General features: G+C 39.4%; 1 protein-coding gene across 1 annotated transcript in view; it reads right to left on the bottom strand.

The window, feature by feature from the left end:
* The window catches only part of LOC144595762 (low-density lipoprotein receptor-related protein 1-like), a 1,259,652-nt gene that overhangs the window by 420,596 nt on the left and 819,854 nt on the right, over positions 1 to 19,202 (bottom strand). The window contains exons 26-27 of the mRNA XM_078403382.1: positions 11,467 to 11,631; positions 10,177 to 10,421 (exon numbers count right to left, since the gene is read on the bottom strand). Coding sequence (XP_078259508.1) covers positions 10,177 to 10,421; positions 11,467 to 11,631 — 410 coding nt within the window. The remainder of the gene's footprint in view (positions 1 to 10,176; positions 10,422 to 11,466; positions 11,632 to 19,202) is intronic.

Raw genomic sequence — 19,202 nt, 5'->3', positions numbered from 1 at the left:
AGTCAGAGAGTTGTGAATCTGTGGAATTCTCTGCCTCAGAAGGCAGTGGAGGCCAATTCTCTGAATGCATTCAAGAGAGAGCTAGATAGAGCTCTTAAGGATAGCGGAATCAGGGGGTATGGGGAGAAGACAGGAATGGGATACTGATTGAGAATGATCAGCCATGATCACATTGAATGGCGGTGCTGGCTCGAAGGGCCGAATGGCCTACTCCTGCACCTATTGTCTATTGTTATTGTCTCAGTTGTAAATAGACTGGAATTTAAACTGAAGATGTATTGAGCTTGATATTGCAATAATTTATTTTTTTAACATTTTCATAAATTAACCAGCTTGCAATTAGCCTTTTGCAGTTTGCAATACGTTTAAGTTGACTGGTTGCAGAACCCACCTTATTGTGTACCCAAATTCAAACATTTAATTTCTCTTCCCGATAGCTGGCGGCTTATTTATCAAAACTGAATTTAGGATTTCATGTAGTATCCTCTTAAATTTGCATCCTGATTATTCCTCTCTGGATCACAGAGCTTAAGTATTAAAATAAATATATCACTGGCATGAAGAGTAAAATATCTTGTGTGAAAATCAACTCCATCGGCAATGATCATTCTAAAATTGATCCTCAATCAGATACCAAACATATGAATCCACAAACAATTTATGTGCACTGCAGCTCAATTTAGGTAACATGGCCCCTCTGGAGTGGAGGCAACATAGGTTGCACAGTTTCTCATCCACCCTGTGGTTTAGCTCCACTCCTACTCTTAGCTTGTCAATTGCAGGATGCAACAATGCAATGAACATGGTTTGGGGGAAAACATCAGAGAAATGCTTGTCAACATTCTTCATCGGAATGGGATTGGATTTCATGTTGATAGTTGGTATGACATTAAAATCCTGGCAGACAGGTTCACTCATGATACATGTGTAAGTTTAAAATGGATTGGCAGGGGAATGGGATCATATGCAAGACTGAGGCAGGTGAGAGGCTGTAAGTTAATATAGATGGTGATAAAATAAATTTCAGTGTGCAGAATGGCTATAGGAGAGATAGAGGTGGGCGTAAAAAAGGTGTTGCTTGATTGATTAATGAGGATGTCATGGCAGTGTTCAGAGATAACATTACTAATGGTTTATCCATATATCAGTGAAGCTGAGAAATAAAAGAGGGATGATCACCTTATTGGGAGTATACTACAGGCCCATACACATCATAGTGCAAAGAGTTTAGACAGGGAAGAATTTATCAAATGTGTTCAGGAACTTTTCCTCAGATAATATGTAGAGGACCCTAAATGATCTAGTCTTAGGACATTGGGAGGGGCAAGTACCTGAAGTGATAGAGGATGAGACTTTTAGAACCAGTGACCACTGTTCTTTTAGCTTTAAGAGACTTACGGATAAAGACAGTGTAGGCATGCAAGTTAAAATTCTAAATTGGGGCAAAGTGAACTGTGAAGGTATTAGACAGGAACGCGCTCACCTTGATTGGAGCAGGTTGTTTGAAGGAAATAGAACATGCAAAGGGTGGGATGTTTTTTACAGTATGTTGACAAAAGTTCAGGGCATGCCTGATCCTGTTAGAGTGAAAGGCAGTATTACAGTCGAGGAGGTGCTGAAGGTCCTAACACCTATAAAGTTAGACAAATCCGGGCCTGATCAGATACATACAAGGACACTGTGGGAAGCAAGAGAAGAAATTACAGGTGTACAGGGTTTCAGAGTCCATTACTAGAAACTGGAGCATAGCCATTTATTTTGATGCAGTAAATCGGATTTGCATACGTCACTGACACAAATTAAAATCGCAAAACAAACTTACAAAATTGTGGCATGGTTGCTTTAAGAAATTATTTTTTAATGGTTTGTTCCTCTTTTAGAGTAATTAAGCACAATCTGCACATCTCACATCTTACAGAGTAACGGTTCTGAAAAGACAGCTGCTTTATCAACCTTGTGCTGAACAAAGGGAAATGAAGTCAGTGTTTTTAAAATTATGAGGGAGAACTGGTGAATGGTGTCCAAGAGGATAGAAGCAGCTAATAGCATAGTAGTCTCCGGGGGAGATTCCTGTGACAGATCACATCCTCCTGGTTGTGGGTGGGTGGCTCTGAGCTCCTGTGATGAGTGGCAGCATCAGGTCCACAGATCATGGAGTCTGCGTGCCACATTTAGCAGTTCACAGAATCCTTGATCATCACACAGGACTGTTAAGATTGATTTTTTTTTTAACACAAATTTCAGTTGATGCTTTTTCACCCAGAGAGTTGTGAATTTGTGGAATTCTCTGCCACAAAGGGCAGTGGAAGCCAAATCACTGGATGGATTTAAGAGAGAGTTAGATAGAGCTCTAGGGGCTAGTGGAATCAAGGGATATGGGGATATCGTAACAAGAGGAGTTGAGTATAGGAGCAAAGAGGTCCTTCTACAGTTGTACCGGGCCCTGGTGAGACCGCACCTGGAGTACTGTGTGCAGTTTTGGTCTCCAAATTTGAGGAAGGATATTCTTGCTATGGAGGGCGTGCAGCGTAGGTTCACTAGATTAATTCCCGGAATGGCGGGACTGTCGTATGTTGAAAGGCTGGAGCGATTGGGCTTGTATACACTGGAATTTAGAAGGATGAGGGGGGATCTTATTGAAACATATAAGATAATTAGGGGATTGGACACATTAGAGGCAGATAACATGTTCCCAATGTTGGGGGAGTCCAGAACAAGGGGCCACAGTTTGAGAATAAGGGGTAGGCCATTTAGAACGGAGATGAGGAAGAACTTTTTCAGTCAGAGGGTGGTGAAGGTGTGGAATTCTCTGCCTCAGAAGGCAGTGGAGGCCAGTTCGTTGGATGCTTTCAAGAGAGAGCTGGATAGAGCTCTTAAGGATAGCGGAGTGAGGGGGTATGGGGAGAAGGCAGGAACGGGGTACTGATTGATAGTGATCAGCCATGATCGCATTGAATGGCGGTGCTGGCTCGAAGGGCTGAATGGCCTACTCCTGCACCTATTGTCTATTGTCTATTGTCTAAGGCAGGCACAGATTATTGATTGGGGACGATCAGCCATGATCACAATGAATGGCGGTGCTGGCTCAAAGGGCCGAATGGGCTCCTCCTGCACCTATTTTCTATGTTTCTATGTTTAAGAGATATCAACGGTGATTTGGGTCAAAACGCTTCTTCAGACTGAATGGAGGGGTGGAGAAGAAAGCTGCAAAAAAGGGAAAGGCTGGAGAAAGCATGGCAGATGATAGGTCGACACAAGCGAGGATAATTTTTTGTCAGGCAGATGGTTGGATCAAAGGCTGGAAGCTAAGAATAATAGATGTGAGACAGATTTGAAGAGCAGCAGATTGAGATCTTCAAACCTGTCTCACACCTATTGTTCAGTGCCCTTTGCTCCACCATCTGCCTCTCCGCTTACTCCAGCTTTTTTCCCCTCCCCCACTTTCATTAGATAGGGTATTGAGTGTAGAAGTTGGTAGGTTATTTTAAAGTTTTCCAAGACATTCATGGCGTCACATTTGGAGTATTGTGCTCAGGTTTGGTTACCCTATCATAGGAAATATGTTGTTAAGCATGAAAGGGTGCAGAAAAGATTTAGGAGGATGTTGCCAGGACTCAAGGCCCAAAGCTACAGGGACAGATTGAGCAGGCGAGGATTTTATTCCTTGGAGTACAGGAGGAAGAGTGGTGATCTTAAAGAGATGTATAAGATCATGAAATGACTAGATAGGGTAAATGCACAAAGTCTTTTACCCGGTTAGAAACATTTTTGCTTTATCAAGTACCCTGCTCCAATTTTCCTTTATCTTGGAAAGGGTCACTAAAAACAAACATTGTCGTCATTTGATTCATCACCAAATCAATATCATGTCCTACCATCCTTTTAATGCCAATAGGTAAAGTGGATGGCATCTGAGGCACATGACAGGGATGACACGTGGTTCCTGGAGATAACGTGCTATTATTTGAGTAGGACAGAACTTCAGATGCTGATTTAAACCAAACATAGACTGAACAAGGGTCTCGACCTGAAACGTTACCCATTCCTCCTCTGCAGAGATGCTGCCTGTCTTGCTGAGTTACTCCAGCATTTTGTGTCTATCTTTTGTTATTATTTGAATTTCATTGACCGTATGTTTAAATTCTCAGCACCATGCACAGTGTTGGAGCATTTCTCTCTTTATTTTCAAGAACAGAGACTCATTGTTAAAGCCCTCAACTATGCTGCAGATCTTTTATCTGATGTCTTATTGTTCAAGTGGGCATAGCTTTAAGGTGAAAGGTGCAATGTTTAAAGGAGATGTGCAGGGCGTTATTTTTTTACACAGTGGGCGATGAGTGCCTGGAACGCCCTGCTGGGGATGGTGATTGAAGGAGTTCCAAAGGAATTTTAGATAATCATATGGATATGCAAGGAATGGAGGGTTATGGGTTATGTGCAGGTTGATAATTGATGGTCTTGGCATTATATTCAGCATAGATATTGTGGGCCAAAGGACCTGTTCTTATGCTGTACTGTTCTGTGTTCTATATTCCAATTAGGTTTAGTTAAATGTCAATGGGACATGTTCAGTTTTGGATAACTTTGGAAATTAATCAGGATATTAGAAAACAATTTTGAAAGATTTTATACAAATGGCACATTGTCAAGGCATGTGCAACTATTAAAGGTCTGGACTCCGAACAAATATCTGTGTACTGGCATTAGATGACACGTCTCAAACAGGTCAACTGCCTGTGGATGTTTGACTGATTAATTCCTGAGGAATCTAAAATTGAAACTCATTCAGCAGAATCTGCTGAAATCTGCAGCTCTGAAATTTGGCTGCACATCTTAATTCTATAGAAAGACACAAAACGCTGGAGTAACTCAGTGGGTCAGGCAGCATCCCTGGAGAACAGGGATAGGTGACATTTTGCATTGTGACCCTTCTTCAGACCTATTCCATATCTTAATCCTGTGGATCAGTAAAGGTTTGATAACATTTAAGTACAGCATTATTTTGTGGAGGACTGTGACTACAAAGTCTATTCAAAAATGAATACATTAATCAAATAAGTTGATAAAAACGTTTTTTAAATTATTTATATTTTGTAAGTTCATCATCATTTAGTTTTATTTATTGTCACGTGTACCAAGGTGCAGTGAAAAGCATTTTGTTGCAGGCCGAACATTGGGAGAGGATTCTGAGGGATAAGATAGACTGTATTTGGAAAGCATGTGCTTGATTAGCGATAGTCAGCATTGTTTTGTGCACGGAAGATGGGGCTTCATAAATGTAATTGTTTTTTTTCAACAAGTAACGAGGAAGGTTGAAGAGGGCAGGGCCGTAGACCTAGTCCAAATGGATTTCAGCAAGTCTTTTGATTGTTCATAGAGTAGGCTGCTCCGGATAATTAGATCACATGGAATCCAGGGGGAGCTAGCTGGATACAGAATTAGTTTCATGGTAAGACGTAGACGGTAATGGTGGAAGGTTGTTTTTCAGAGGTGGTGTGCCTCAGGGGTTGGTGTTGGGCCGATTTGCTGTTTGTCAATTAATTGGTTGAGAAAGTATAGGGCATAGTTTGTAAGTTTGCAGATGATACTAAAACAGGTGGTATTGTAGATAGTGAAGAATATTGTCAAGCAAGATTTTGATCAGCTGCCCAAGTGAGCCAGTGAATGGGAAATGGAGTTTAATTCAGATGGGTATGAAATGTTGCATATTTGGAAGTCAAACCAGTGCAGGTCCTTCACAGTAAATAGCACAGTAAACAGTAGGGCCAGGACAAGTGTTGCAGAGTAGAGGGATCAAGGAGCACAAGTACATATTTCCATGAACGTGGCATCACATGTTGTTTGGTTAGGAAAGTTTTTGCAATGCTGTCTTTCATCAGTCATGGAATTGAGTATAGAAGTTGAGTGGTTGTAGTACAGTTCTATTATACAGTAAGATGATGGTGAAACTGTACTGGGCATATTGTGTTTACTTTTGGTCACCCTGCTGCAGGAAAGATGCCATTTAGCTGGATCGAGTGCAAAGAAGAATAACGAGGATGTTGCCCGAGCTAAAGTGCCTGAACCATAAGGAGGTTGGGCAGCCTAGGACTTTATTCCTTGGAATTCGAGAGTCTGATGGGTGGCCTTTGAGAGGTATATTAAAATCATGAGGGACATAGAAAGTGTGAAAGCACATAGTATTTTACCCAATTTAGGGATATCAAAAGCTGGATACTGCACGGGCATAGGGCTATGGTGAGAGGGGAAAGATTTAAAAGGAACATGAGGGCTATTTTTCTCACACTGAGGATGGTGGGTATATGGAATGAGCTGCCAAAGAAAGTAGTTGAGGTAGGCAAAATAACAACATTTCTGGGCAGGTGCATGGTTAGGAAAGGTTTGGAGGTATATGGCCAAATGTAGGCAAATTGAATTAGCTTAGACAGGGCAGCTTGGTTGGCGTGGACAATCTGGCTGAAGGGTCTGTTTCTGTTCTGCATGATTCTTTGACTTTATCAGTGTGCAGTGATACGTTGTCTTTTCTCAATCTTGGGTGTGTTTGCAACCTATAATAAAGGTGAGCATAATCACCTCTTCAGCTCCATTCCTTTGTCAGACACCTGGTTGAGACTGATCCCAACCAGCTCCATTTCTATTTAGCTAGTAATGGCCAGAGAAAAAAAGAAAAGTATAATAATTTCTCTCTCCTCTCCTGTGCCATTACCTCTGGAATCCCCAAGAATCTACCTCTGGTCCTTCCTGTTTTTTGTACGTTACATCAGATTTACAAATTTCTAAGTTTCATGCACAGCTTTCAAAGTTAAGACTATCCATGTTCTTATTAGTTTCTCTTTGCTGGTTATGCCTCTAAAATTCAAAATAACCTTTCTAACCCATTCTATCTGTTTTAAGATTCGCTTTAATACTTTTCAACTGTTTGGTCATCTGCCATAATATTTTCAAATGTGTCTAAGGTATAAATTCTGTTTGATAGCAGGCTCTTGAAATGGCTTCAGTTACGGTGCATTATAAGTATGTTATAGTGATGAATTTTACAGTTTTCTCAGCTACATTCTGAGACTCATCATGATCTGCCATTGATCACGACATGTACCTGACTCAGAGGGGAACTTGTAAGGTTGTTTTGTAATTTGATGATGGGATGGAGGTGATGCTGGTAAAGTCATATTTCATGCTCATCCCTAGTTGTCTTGGGGTGAACCTCTGCAGATCTTGTACTGAATATTGTATTTGTTATAAATTACTGTTTGTTGTACCTACAATCATTAAGCTGACAAAATGACATTTCCTGCTTTCTCATAATGTCAAAGGTCATTTTGAACAACTCTCAAAATTTCCGATGATTGTAGAGTTATGAAATATGTTTATGCTAGCTGTACTACTTTTGTTTACAGTATTAGTTTTTCTCTGTCGGTAGGCTTTGCACGACTTCATGTTGCTGTAGGCTCAAGCTTCCTTGAGGTAATTTGGCACAGAAGCTGAGCTGACATTTCATTTCATTCCTGAGGTTTGTTGAACCATCTGTCAATTCACCAGAAACTAAAATATTCCATGGCATTATTTGTGAAAGAACAAGGGCAATAAGAGAAATTCCTTAGAGATTCCAAGCAAAGCATAATCGTCAAACAACAACAAGCAGGAATTGGTCCTTGCATTCCGTGGCAATTTGCAGAATGCAAATTTGGCTGGCAAATATATTTAAATAACAGTGATGATACTTTCAAAAATCATTCATTGATTATCAAATGCATTGGTAGTTCTTCAAAATGTCAGGTAGTTGAGGCACAACATCTATTTTGAATGCAACCGATGTTTTTATGGTTCGAAGGTGGAATCTGATTTATGCACGAACACATATTATGACGCAAGTCATGTCGAATGGCATACTCGCAAAATAATAATAAGCATAACAGCAGTTCCTGCTCACGTTAAGAATGAAGAATGTCATATCATGACAACAGTCACGATAGAATCAAAGAATTAGTGAATTATGTGCCACAGAAGTTGGTTACAATAGAATCAGAGAATTAGAGAATTATATGACACAGAATAAAGCCATTTTGTTCATTGTGGCCATGCAAGCCAACAAATGGAGATTAGATCAATTCTAGTTGCAAGCTCTTGATCCAAAGCCTTTTGGGTCTTCAAGTGCTTATCAAATCCAATATCAATTTGCCGTCCATTGTTTGAGATGCGCAGTTTTAGTCACCACAGTATCAAAAGGATGAGATTGCCCTGGAGAAGGTGACAAGTAGATTCCCTTGGATGTTACATGGAATGGAGTGTTTCAGGGGTGAGGAGAAACTAGATAAGCAGGGATTGATTTCCTTGGAATGGAATAGGTTGAGAGGGGTTCTAAGTGAGGCACCATAGATGTGGTAGATTTGCAGCAAACTTTACTGCACCACAGAAGTGCCTGTAACCCAGAGGGCATAGGTGTAATGTAAAGATTAATTAGAGAATTAGAGGGGCTACAAGGAAGATTGTTTTTTTTCAGCTTGAGTGGGCTAGAGATTGGACTGCAGTGACACTTAAATCACCAAGATATAGAAGGCTGTGGAGCAAGTGCTGGTAAATAGAATAAGTACAGACAGGTACTTGACAGTATGGACAGGGTAGACCAAAGGGCCTGCACGATGCTGTTCGGCACTGCAGCACTTTGAATGTCAAAATAGCCATCAGCAGGAACTTCTATGCATCTGGACCCCACCCTGTCGGAGTTGGAAACATTTGAAATCACTGACAGAATGCTGTCACCACACATAAATTATTTCACTGATTCGCTTTATTCTCAAGGAGCTGAGTGCAATTTGTTCTCTTTTGTCAGAGAACAGCAGACAGCATGGCATGCTTCTTTTCAAGGATTACAAGTTCCCCATGGAGCAGTGTACAACAGACCTCACACACATATCTTTTTGCAGGTGCAACATCTCAACTCAGAGATGTAGCACTCTGCTCCCTCAGTGCCAGCAGGTGTAAAGCTGTATCAAGTGCTGCTGATGGGTTAATGTCATAATAGCCGTTGTGAAGCCTTTGTGCATAGGTTCACTCTACCATCTGTATTTGAACTATGCCTACAGAGTGACATTGGCCATTAGCTGATCTGAATTCTGACTCCTAATTTCAGTGGTCCCCCCACCATCGAAGGGATATTTAAGAAGTTCTGTCTCAAAAAGGTAGCCGGCATCATCAAGGACCCACCTCACCCTGGCCACGCTTTCATTTCACTCCTACCATCATGAAGAAAGTATAGGAATCTGAAAACTATGATGTCCAAGTTCAGGAACAGCTTCTTCCTTACAACCATGAGGCTATTGAATAGTACAAACTTCAACTAAACCGAGTTCAGGTAGCAGTTTGTTTTTTGCACATAATTCTAACACCTGCAAACTCTTGAGAGTCCATTATCTCAATAAACAAACATATGATAACTACAGGCTCAATATGTCCAAACATACAATTTGTTTGTGGATTTAGTATACTAGACTCTTGCAAGTGGCTCTTCTGGGCCGAGTTATTGATATGACACTGTCTTTTATTCAACATAGTTACTTCAATAGCATACAAACTGATTGTGAACTGTAGTGACTGAAGTTTATGCCTCCCATTTGCCCAAGGTATTTGTGGATATCTTTTTTTAATGACACTTCCATCCTAATGCCTTTGGAAGTGGACATTCAAGGCAAATGAAAATACTGGATTCTTCCAGAATACTGATCAAACTGGTATGATTATTGTCTTGCCACTTTTACTTCCAGAGTTAGCTTTTTTGCAATTACTTTGGAGCCAAAAGCAATAAAGCAGTTCCATAAATCTTGATTAGTACTGGTGTCAGAGGTTATGGGGAGAAGGCAGGAGAATGGGTTTAGGAGGGAGAGATAGATCAGCCATGATTGAATGGCGGAGGAGACTTGATGGGCCGAATGGCCTAATTCTACTCCTATCACTTATGATCTTATGATTAATTCATTTCAGTTAATTTTCTCGTAGATGATTCCTTGAAAAGATCACTGGATGCAAAGGGGAAGACAACTCCTCGAGTCACAATGAAGCTGTGGCTCTTGAACAATTTTTAAAATTTATTATCTTGTGTTTTATATTAAGCAAATATAACTACACCATCTTGTTCTCTGCACTATCATAAAACAATAATCAATTGAACAGCGTATCTACCTCGTGGTTGCCTTGTCTGATGGAAAATCTGAAGGTCAAAGGGCCGAGCACTGGTTCTTTGTACCACCGTAACATTGTGGCCAGTCCACTTGTTGGCTTTCAGAAGGCTGTTAGTCTTCCAGTCCGTCCAATAAACATCACCTCCATACATTGTTACCGCAAAAGGATGCGAAAGATATTCATGATCACGCAAGACTTCTATTAATTCACTGCCGTCATACAAGGCTGAATAAATAGCATCAGACCTAGAACAAAAAAAAAAGCAATGCGAATGAAAATAAATTGTAGACCTCTGGCTTGATAAAGTATTGGACTTTTAGTTTTACCAATGCTGTTGCCCTTCTTCAGATTGGTGCCTGACTTAAGTTTAATAAATCACTGGTAGAGATGTCCGGAATTGAGTGGAGCAAGCTCGAGCAGAGATTTGAGAATATGCCTGTTTATTGCAAAATCAGTATGCTGCAGCACACAGAGCTAACAAAGCTTTGGAGCAGATATGAGTAGTGGGAATGTGGAGCTGTGGAAATACAGCTGAGAATACTTGCTTGTGCTGCTGTGAATGGTTTCTTGCAGGTTCGAGTGGGAAGGGCCTTTTTGGAAAGTGATAGAGAAATATGGGATTATGAGATTAATTTGAAAGGAGCATTCATTCAGATACAGAGGAGTCCACCTCTGCAGTTGCTTATTGATGTGGCTGTCCTTCTGTGGAATGACCCCAAATTCAAATCCTTTGCCTGCTGCAATGATAACCATATCTACTGTCTGAAAGGTTCACATTTCCCAAGAAGGCTTGGGATAGCCTAAATGTGCAGGTAGGGGAAGAAGTGATTTATCCAATCAGTCCTTGTGGTCAAATTTCTCAGTTCTGGCATATTCTAAACCACCCATGATGTACATGAATGAGATCTTGTTTATGTTCCAAATATGTAGTTAAGATATTCTGACAGGCAAGAAAACAACAAGCTTTCCGTGCATGGAATTATTTGAAGGCAATGAGAATTTTTTATTTTTTTTTAACAACAAAGTTGTTGGAATGGGTAGAAAGACAAAGAATGAAATCTAGACCATTGATTGGTTTCCATCACTTTGTCAAATAAAAATGTCCAAACCATTTCTTGATGCAGACCAACAAAAACAAAAGCATTTAATGTCAGTAAATAATGCTTTTTACGAAAAAAAAGTTAAAGCAATTGTTGAGATGCACCATTATTTTTAAAGGAGGAACAATAACTGGACATATATTCCAGGAACAAGCTCACGTTTTTCAAAGACCAAAAGCATTAATCTTACATGGCATCGATCCAGATGATTCTGTTCTCAAGGTAGTCCACTGTCAGTCCATTGAGCCATCCACCAGTCCCCAGAGCCTTGTAGATGGCCTTTCTTCCTGCTCCACTCATTGAAGCTACCTCAATCCGTGGGAAGCTGGAATCCCAGTCAGTCCAAAACAGGAATCTGACCAAATAAGTTATGACAATTATTGTTTTCCACAACATAGCATCTGTGCTAATGATTTTTATAATACATGCCATTGCTTACCTGCTGATTTTCAAAATGGTTTTCCTGTCTGAATTATAAATATATACATAGACACGCACATTGGTTGATTCAATGCCAAATATCATAATAATGTTGGTTTGCCACATAACTATTATCTGTCACTTTCTCCACATTGTCTTTTTCCCTCTCTTGTACATTGCGTGACATTTTCCCTCTCTTTCTATTACTTTTGCTCACTCATCTTCTTCCAGCTGTCTTCTCCATTTTCATTCTGCTCTGTCGCTCTTGTCTGGCTTCGAGTTTTAAGATTCAGAATAAACATTTGGTCAAAAATGATACAATGACTGGACAGGTTCAGACTATTTGGGATTTGCTGCAACACTTGAAGTGAAAGGTGACTGAAACAATTGAGAAATAAAGTTAACCTGTAGGAATTGGATCAAACTCCCTTGAAGACTGAATGGGAGTTATAGGTACATACTACACCATTTATTTTTGCCTTATTATTCATTAAACTCTTAATATTAGAACCTGTTTAAAAAGACAAAGCCAAGTTAACTGAAATTAAATAAAGCAAATGTGTAAATTGCTATTTATTGATACCCAAGATCTTGGCACAAGGCAAAAAATTCTCTTACATGGCATAATATCATGTGTGCGACACAATATAATTTTATCTGAAACTTGTGCCAGATTGTGAATAAGTAATATGTTTCTGATTGCTCATGCAATTCATATGCATAAGCACAGATATGACTGTGCAAGTGAAGTGAAGATATTTACCAATTAATATATTTGAAAGGTCCATTCCAACCTGAGCCACTGCCAGCCAATCCCCAAATGAAGGATCTTTGAGGATGATTTGAGTTTATTTCAGGCAATCACAATTTTCCTCATGTCTGGATAAATAGTTCTCACATGTCACACCTGGATGCCTATTCCCACCTTCTGTCATTCCTGTCTTCTTATGTTTCACCCTGGCAATATGCCACCAATTTTCTCCCTGCCCCTCTAGAATTTTACTGCAGTCTCCCTAATCTTCTCCCCAGCCATTCCCACACAACCTTGCTCAATCATGTCCCCCTTCCTTGCAATCTGCTTTAAACTCCCTGATCCAGTTCCACCTGCACCCCAATCACTTTCCCCTCGATTGTCCCTCCAGCCACCAACCCAATCCACCAGAACCTCACCCATCCCATGGATGCAGAAAGTGGAGAAAAGACCTCTATAAAATTGTATGGTATAAGTCCCAGATTTGACAGTTCACTCACACATTGTACAACACATCTGGTGTTATGAACAGAGAGTAACGACTGAATGGACACTGGGTCCTCAACACAGCAGTAAAAACATTGTAGAATATGTTGGCTGAAATGTTCTGAACTAAGATTTTTCTTCCTGGTTGAGGAACACAAAATGAAGCAGTATTTGATATTCCGCTGCATTCATGGTTTATAGCTATACTTCCTTGTGGATGTAACCATTTTCTTCTTGGTCTTGGCTTGTATTCAATAAGAGTAGCTACAACATAAAATATTATACTGTGCAACATGAATAAAATAAAGAGAGATAATGCCAACATTTATGAATTCAAAATTTCTAATTGCTGTTTTATATTAGGCATCGGATGAAATAAAAATGTCTTGTTAGTTCCTATGTGAAAAAAGATAAATTGATTGGTTCATTAATAAGGAAGTACATTGCTGGCTTTTGATTTTGGGGATATTCCAATAGGATTTGTCATTTTATTTATAATTTCAAATGATGTTTTGAATTACAGAAAAAGAGCTATTAGATAAACTCCTCACACTTTATGCAATATTCTCTAACATTACCTTGATTTCTCATGCACAGATAGTACTGTGCAGAAGGAGATTTCTCTCAGAGAGGATGAAAAGAATAAGCGAGTTGCTTCTACATAACTTGTGGCCAGTTGCCAAGCAACAATGGCAGAGTCCTCTGAGCCATATACTTCATTAAACCTTTAGCTCGAGGATAATGTCAAATAATTGGGACATTGTGGACCAAAACTGAATAATGCATTACTGAAGATTTTTAAAATTACACTGAAATATTCCCAAATTTATTCTGACAGGTCCTGAGAAGTGGTCTATATCTGAATGATTGCTTATTGCATTCTGTAGATGATAATCGACTTTGACATTGTCAAGTTATCTGATAGAAATTTTCATGGTTTAATTTAGTATTCTTTGGGATAAAGAATTGTAAGCCATATGAACAAATACTTTTCAAAGAAGTAGGTAAAAACACACCCGATCAAATAATAAAGGCTTGTGCTTAATTCTGAATAATTAGGTGTGTGTTAAATCTCAGCTGAATGATTTGGCTTCTTTGCTTTTGTGTCACAGCTGATGAATGAATGAGGCCGTTTACATTGCTTACCATATTGCTTTTGTTGTCTGATGATAAGAAATGCAAAATATAATCATTTGAATTAGTAGCAGAATTAAACTATGTGGTCTTCCCAGCTTGCTCTGCCATTTAATAAGATCATGGTTCACATGATTTCAACCTTAGGTCATTCACCCACGGTAATCTTTCACCTCTCTGCTTATCAAGTATTTATTGTCCTCTCCCTTAAAATATTCAAGGACTCTGCTTCTATCAGGCTTTGAGAAGGATCATACCAAAGATGCACAACATTCAGAGAAAAGAATTGGCTCATCGCTGTCATAAATAAGTGACCCCTTATTTTAAACAGTAACCGCCCTTGTTCTAAATTCTCCCATGAGGAACCATCCTTTCCACATTTACCATGTTAAGACCCCACAGGATTGTAAATATTTCAATCAAATCACTGTTGTGAACTTCAACAGATGCAAGCCAAGCATTTCCGCATTAGGCAACTTGCCCATTCCACGTATTAGTTCAGTGTTTCCAAAGCATTTAAATCCTTCTTTAAAGAGGAAAACCAATCCTGTGTACAGAGGTCCAGATGTGATTCCGCGACTGCGCTGTACGACTGAAAAATAACCGTGCCATTTGTGTGTACTGACAAACGTTCTCTGACCTGAATAATTATGCCTATTTCTCATTCCATCAATGCTGCCTGATAAACTGTTGGCAGTATTTTCTGTTTTATTTCAGCTTTCCAGCACCTGCAGTTTATTTGATTTTGCTTACTACTTTCCCATCCATTTCCAATTGATTTTCATAAGTACAGCTGAACCTTCATGCAAACCATGCAGTGTTACATTCAGTTTCTTCTCTATTTCAAATCCCCTATCTTAAAGTGGACAATTTTAAGTTTTTTCCCAGATCATACTCTGTTTGCTAGATCTTTCTCACTCATTTTTCCCGAGCGAAATACCTTTGTGTTCTCTTTATGACCTCTCCACAGGTTATTCATCTTTGTGTCATCAAAAAATAAGCAATCATATTTTGGTGCCTTTATCCAATTCACTTAAATATAAATTACAAAAGGTTGATGCCCCAGCGCCAATTACTATATCACACCACATGAGACCTTGCACAACCAGAAAAAATATATACCTTCATGTCTAACCTGTTTGCTATTAGCCAGTCAATCCTCTACATAAACCAAAACTTTCTTGTTATATCATTTCTTTTTCTGTAATAAAGTTTAATGCAACATCTCACAAATTGCCTTCTAGAAAAACTACCAGTTATCCTTTGTCCACTGTACACACAGCCACGGCAAAAAACTACAATGAATTGGAAGGTACAATTCACTTCACCAAATTCATGTTAACTTCACTTGATTACTTTTTTTTTTTTAAATCTATGTGCCCTTGTGCAACATCTTCAGTAATATTTTGTAACATTTTTCCTTGGACAGATTTTAACTTACTTGTCCTATCGTTGTCTGCTTTCTGTTCCCTTCCCTTTTTTGAATAAATAAGATAATTTGCTATTTTCCAATCTAATGGAACCTTTTCCATTTCTGAGGAATTGGGAGGGTGGGAGGGGGAAAGTATATACTTTCTGTGTAATACAATCTGCTGGCTACTTGCCTTAAGACCTAAGGTTGAACTCCATCAGGACTCATATCAGCCACTGCTGCAACAAATTGCTCAAAACCACTGCCCCATTAATCCTAATTTTCCTGAGTTCCTCCATCCCAATTCGTAGCTACTTCTGGGATGTTAATTGTACCCTTTACAGTGAAAATTGAATGAAAATATATGTTTAATTCACTGACAAACTCCTTGTTTTCTGTTATTAATTCTTCACAATCATATTCTATTAGAGCAATGTTCACTTTGTTAACTATTTTAGAGTCATAGACTCAAACAGCGTGGAAAAAGTCCCAACTACGCTAGTCCCACCTGCCCACCCTTGGCATACATCTTTCTAAACCTATCCTATCCATTTTCTTTTATAGTATAAATGGAATCTCTATAATTTGTCTTTGTTAGATAGATTTCTCAATAGCTTCATATTGTATTCAATCTTTTCTTCCTTATTATTCTTTTATTTATGCATTATCTTTAAATAGTTAATTCACTCTTCTGATCTGTCACCTATTTTTTCAGAATTATATCCCTTTTCTTTAGCTGTGATATTCTCTTTAACCTTCTGCTAACCATAGATGGTGGCTTCACCACTTGGAATTGTTCTATCTCGTTGAAATGTATTTATTCTGTGTTTTTTTAAAAAGATGCCCTTAAACATCACCCTTTGCATCTCGATTAACTGATCCTTTAACCTAATATGTCAGTTCACTTCAGTGAGCTCTGTTTTTGGCCTCTGATAATTGCCCTTAGTTTGCCTTCATGACGAGGTCAATCTTTACGGCCTCCTCCCAGTAGACAAAGAGCTACTCCCTAAATCACACTGTGCATTCAATCTGTCCACAGGCACCTTGAACACTATTTCCACTGCACATCAAATCCAAGAGAGGGACCAAAGCAGACACTGTACATGGCCTTCCTGACCTCACTAAAGTCTTTGTCTTCATCAATCAGGAGGGAATGGAGAACACCTTCCTCAAATTCAGCAGCCTACAGTAAAGCAGTCTCCATTTGACATGTGCTTCACAACAGCATGCAAAAAACCCCAATTCTAACCGGCAAGTCTATAAAAGAGGCAATCTCAGTGAGGACTGATGTCAGAAAGATCTGCCTTATTCACCTGATACTTTTTCTCAATCTTTTACAACTAACAAAACTTCCCATGGGATGTGGCTGATCTTCAGAACTAATCTTCCCAGGCACAGAGACAAACTCCACTCAGACAACACCGGAGGTCAGAATTGTACCCAAGAACCTGTTCAACCCATGGTGATTGCACACTAGAATGTTGCTAATTGAGCTACAATATGACAACAATGCTTAAATTTAGATATACTTAGAGGATGAAGTCCAAGCAATTCTTGACTCGCTCACTGAAGGATGGAGGAGAGTCTTTCACTGCCTCCACTTCACCACAATGCCCTTCAGTGATAAAGATTCGTACAAAAACATTGGAGCACGTAGACCACTTCCCAGAACTCAGAAATAAAGTTTGGTGAAGGCAGAAATCAATGATGTTCACAGCTTCCTTCAATGCTCTCACACAGTTTTTGGTTGACTGAGGAAAAAGGTGCTGGAGATCAAGATCCCAGTCCTGGCTCAAATCCTGTTGTCGACCTGCAAGTCATAATCCTTGCCCTCAGGAATGCGTTTGAGATCTAAAGTGCCTAAAAGAGTGGACAAATACCAGCAATGTCATCTCCTCAAAACCTTCTGAATTGATTAGGACAAAGGGACCAAAGAGCAATGGAGAGATGGAGATAGACCATGAAGAAATACAAGGAAACAAGCCATTCTACTCACCGCTGCACTAACTATCAACCATCCATTTACCTAATTTTGATTAATCCCATGCTTTTTAATCTCCTGACATTCTCATCAATTACTCCCAGATTCTACTTCTCATCTGCACACTAAAAGCCACTTAAGGTGGTCAATTAACCTATATGAACCTGTATGTTTTGGGAATATGGGAGGAAACCTGAGCATTTGGAGGAAGTCTTCCCAGGCAGAGAGACAAACTCCACTCAGACAGCACCGGAAGTCAGAATTGTACCCAAGCTTCTGATGCTGCAAAGCTGTTCCACTCTGCAACCCAAACCAACATGAATTGGGAGCAAACAGAAGCCATCTCTATAAGCAGCACAATGAGTGCACTATCTCACAAAATCCCCACCCACTCGCCCCGACAGGTACCTTCTGCCTAATCCGTGAATTTATCTGTGATTTCCATAAAGGTCTTGTCCATCACCTCAGAATCCATAGAACCAGAGGGAGAGCAAGTTTTTCAATCCCAAGGGAATGCTTAAGAAGATTAACTGATGTTATCTCACTGCACAAGCAGAGACAGAAATAAGACATTTGATCCCAGTGCTTGCTCTGCCATTCAATGAGATGTGTTGCTACTTTATCTCAGCAATCCTTCTCTGCATTAACCTCAAGTAAATGGTGGGTGGAAATCTTTATATATTTCCTTACAATTTCAAAAATACATTTACATTGATACAAATATAGGGTTTCAGCTATCATTTCAAAATTTTCAGGGCAGCTAAAATAATAGGCATGTGAAAGATAACATATCAATGAAAATTCTCTCTTTCAATAATACTCATGCACACAGAAACTGAAATTTGTATGACAAGAAGTTTCTTGATAACATTTCGCAATTAGAAATAATAATTTTTCTTTGATTAGTTATTTAGAATGATAAACCCATTAATATTATTACTCATGACTATTGATAATGCTGGTTGTTTGAATATACAATAAAAATTCAAACAATTTGTTCTTTTGGAGGCTCGCCAAGAAAATTGCAGACAATTAAAGTAAAAATGTTCAAGTTATTACATGTCCTGAATAAAACACCAACTGAATAGAAAGATTTAAAATAGCTACACAGGGTTCACATTCATACCTTCTCCACATGACGCAACGTTTGAGTGGAGCTGTCATAGTCATAGAGCGATACAGTGTGGAAACAGGCCGTTCGGCCCAACTTACCCACACCGGCCAATATGTCCCAGCTACACTAGTCCCACCTGCCTGCGTTTGGACCATATCCCTCCAAACCTGTCCAATCCATGTGATGTCCTATTCAGACATCAGTCTGAAGAAGGGTCTCGACCTGAAACGTCACCCATTCCTTCTCTCCAGAGATGCTGCCCAGCCCGCTGAGTTACTCCAGAATCCTCTCCATGTTGTCATATTAAAACTTAAGTTTTATTGGCGAAATTATTATTTAAGGAAATACAATGTCATGTAAAATGATTTTCATATATTCACTTTAATTGTTCACTGCCAACTTTGGTCCTGGTTCAACAGCATCTATGCCGAAAAAACTATTGATCTACATTTTGCATTTGCATCAGCATTGATAGTGTAGAGGGAGGAGAGTCAGTGTAGAAGGGTGACGAGTCCTGTTAATGTGGGGAAAAGGATGGAGAAGGTGAACAAAGGTAGAGGGACCGTGGATGAATTGGTGGAAGTGGGAAATGTACATACAGGAGTAGGTTATGTGAACACTGAATTTTG

This window comes from Rhinoraja longicauda, chromosome 8, assembly GCF_053455715.1.
Source record: "Rhinoraja longicauda isolate Sanriku21f chromosome 8, sRhiLon1.1, whole genome shotgun sequence".
NCBI lineage: Eukaryota > Metazoa > Chordata > Chondrichthyes > Rajiformes > Arhynchobatidae > Rhinoraja > Rhinoraja longicauda.
This window is presented reverse-complemented; position numbering and strand designations above follow the sequence as displayed.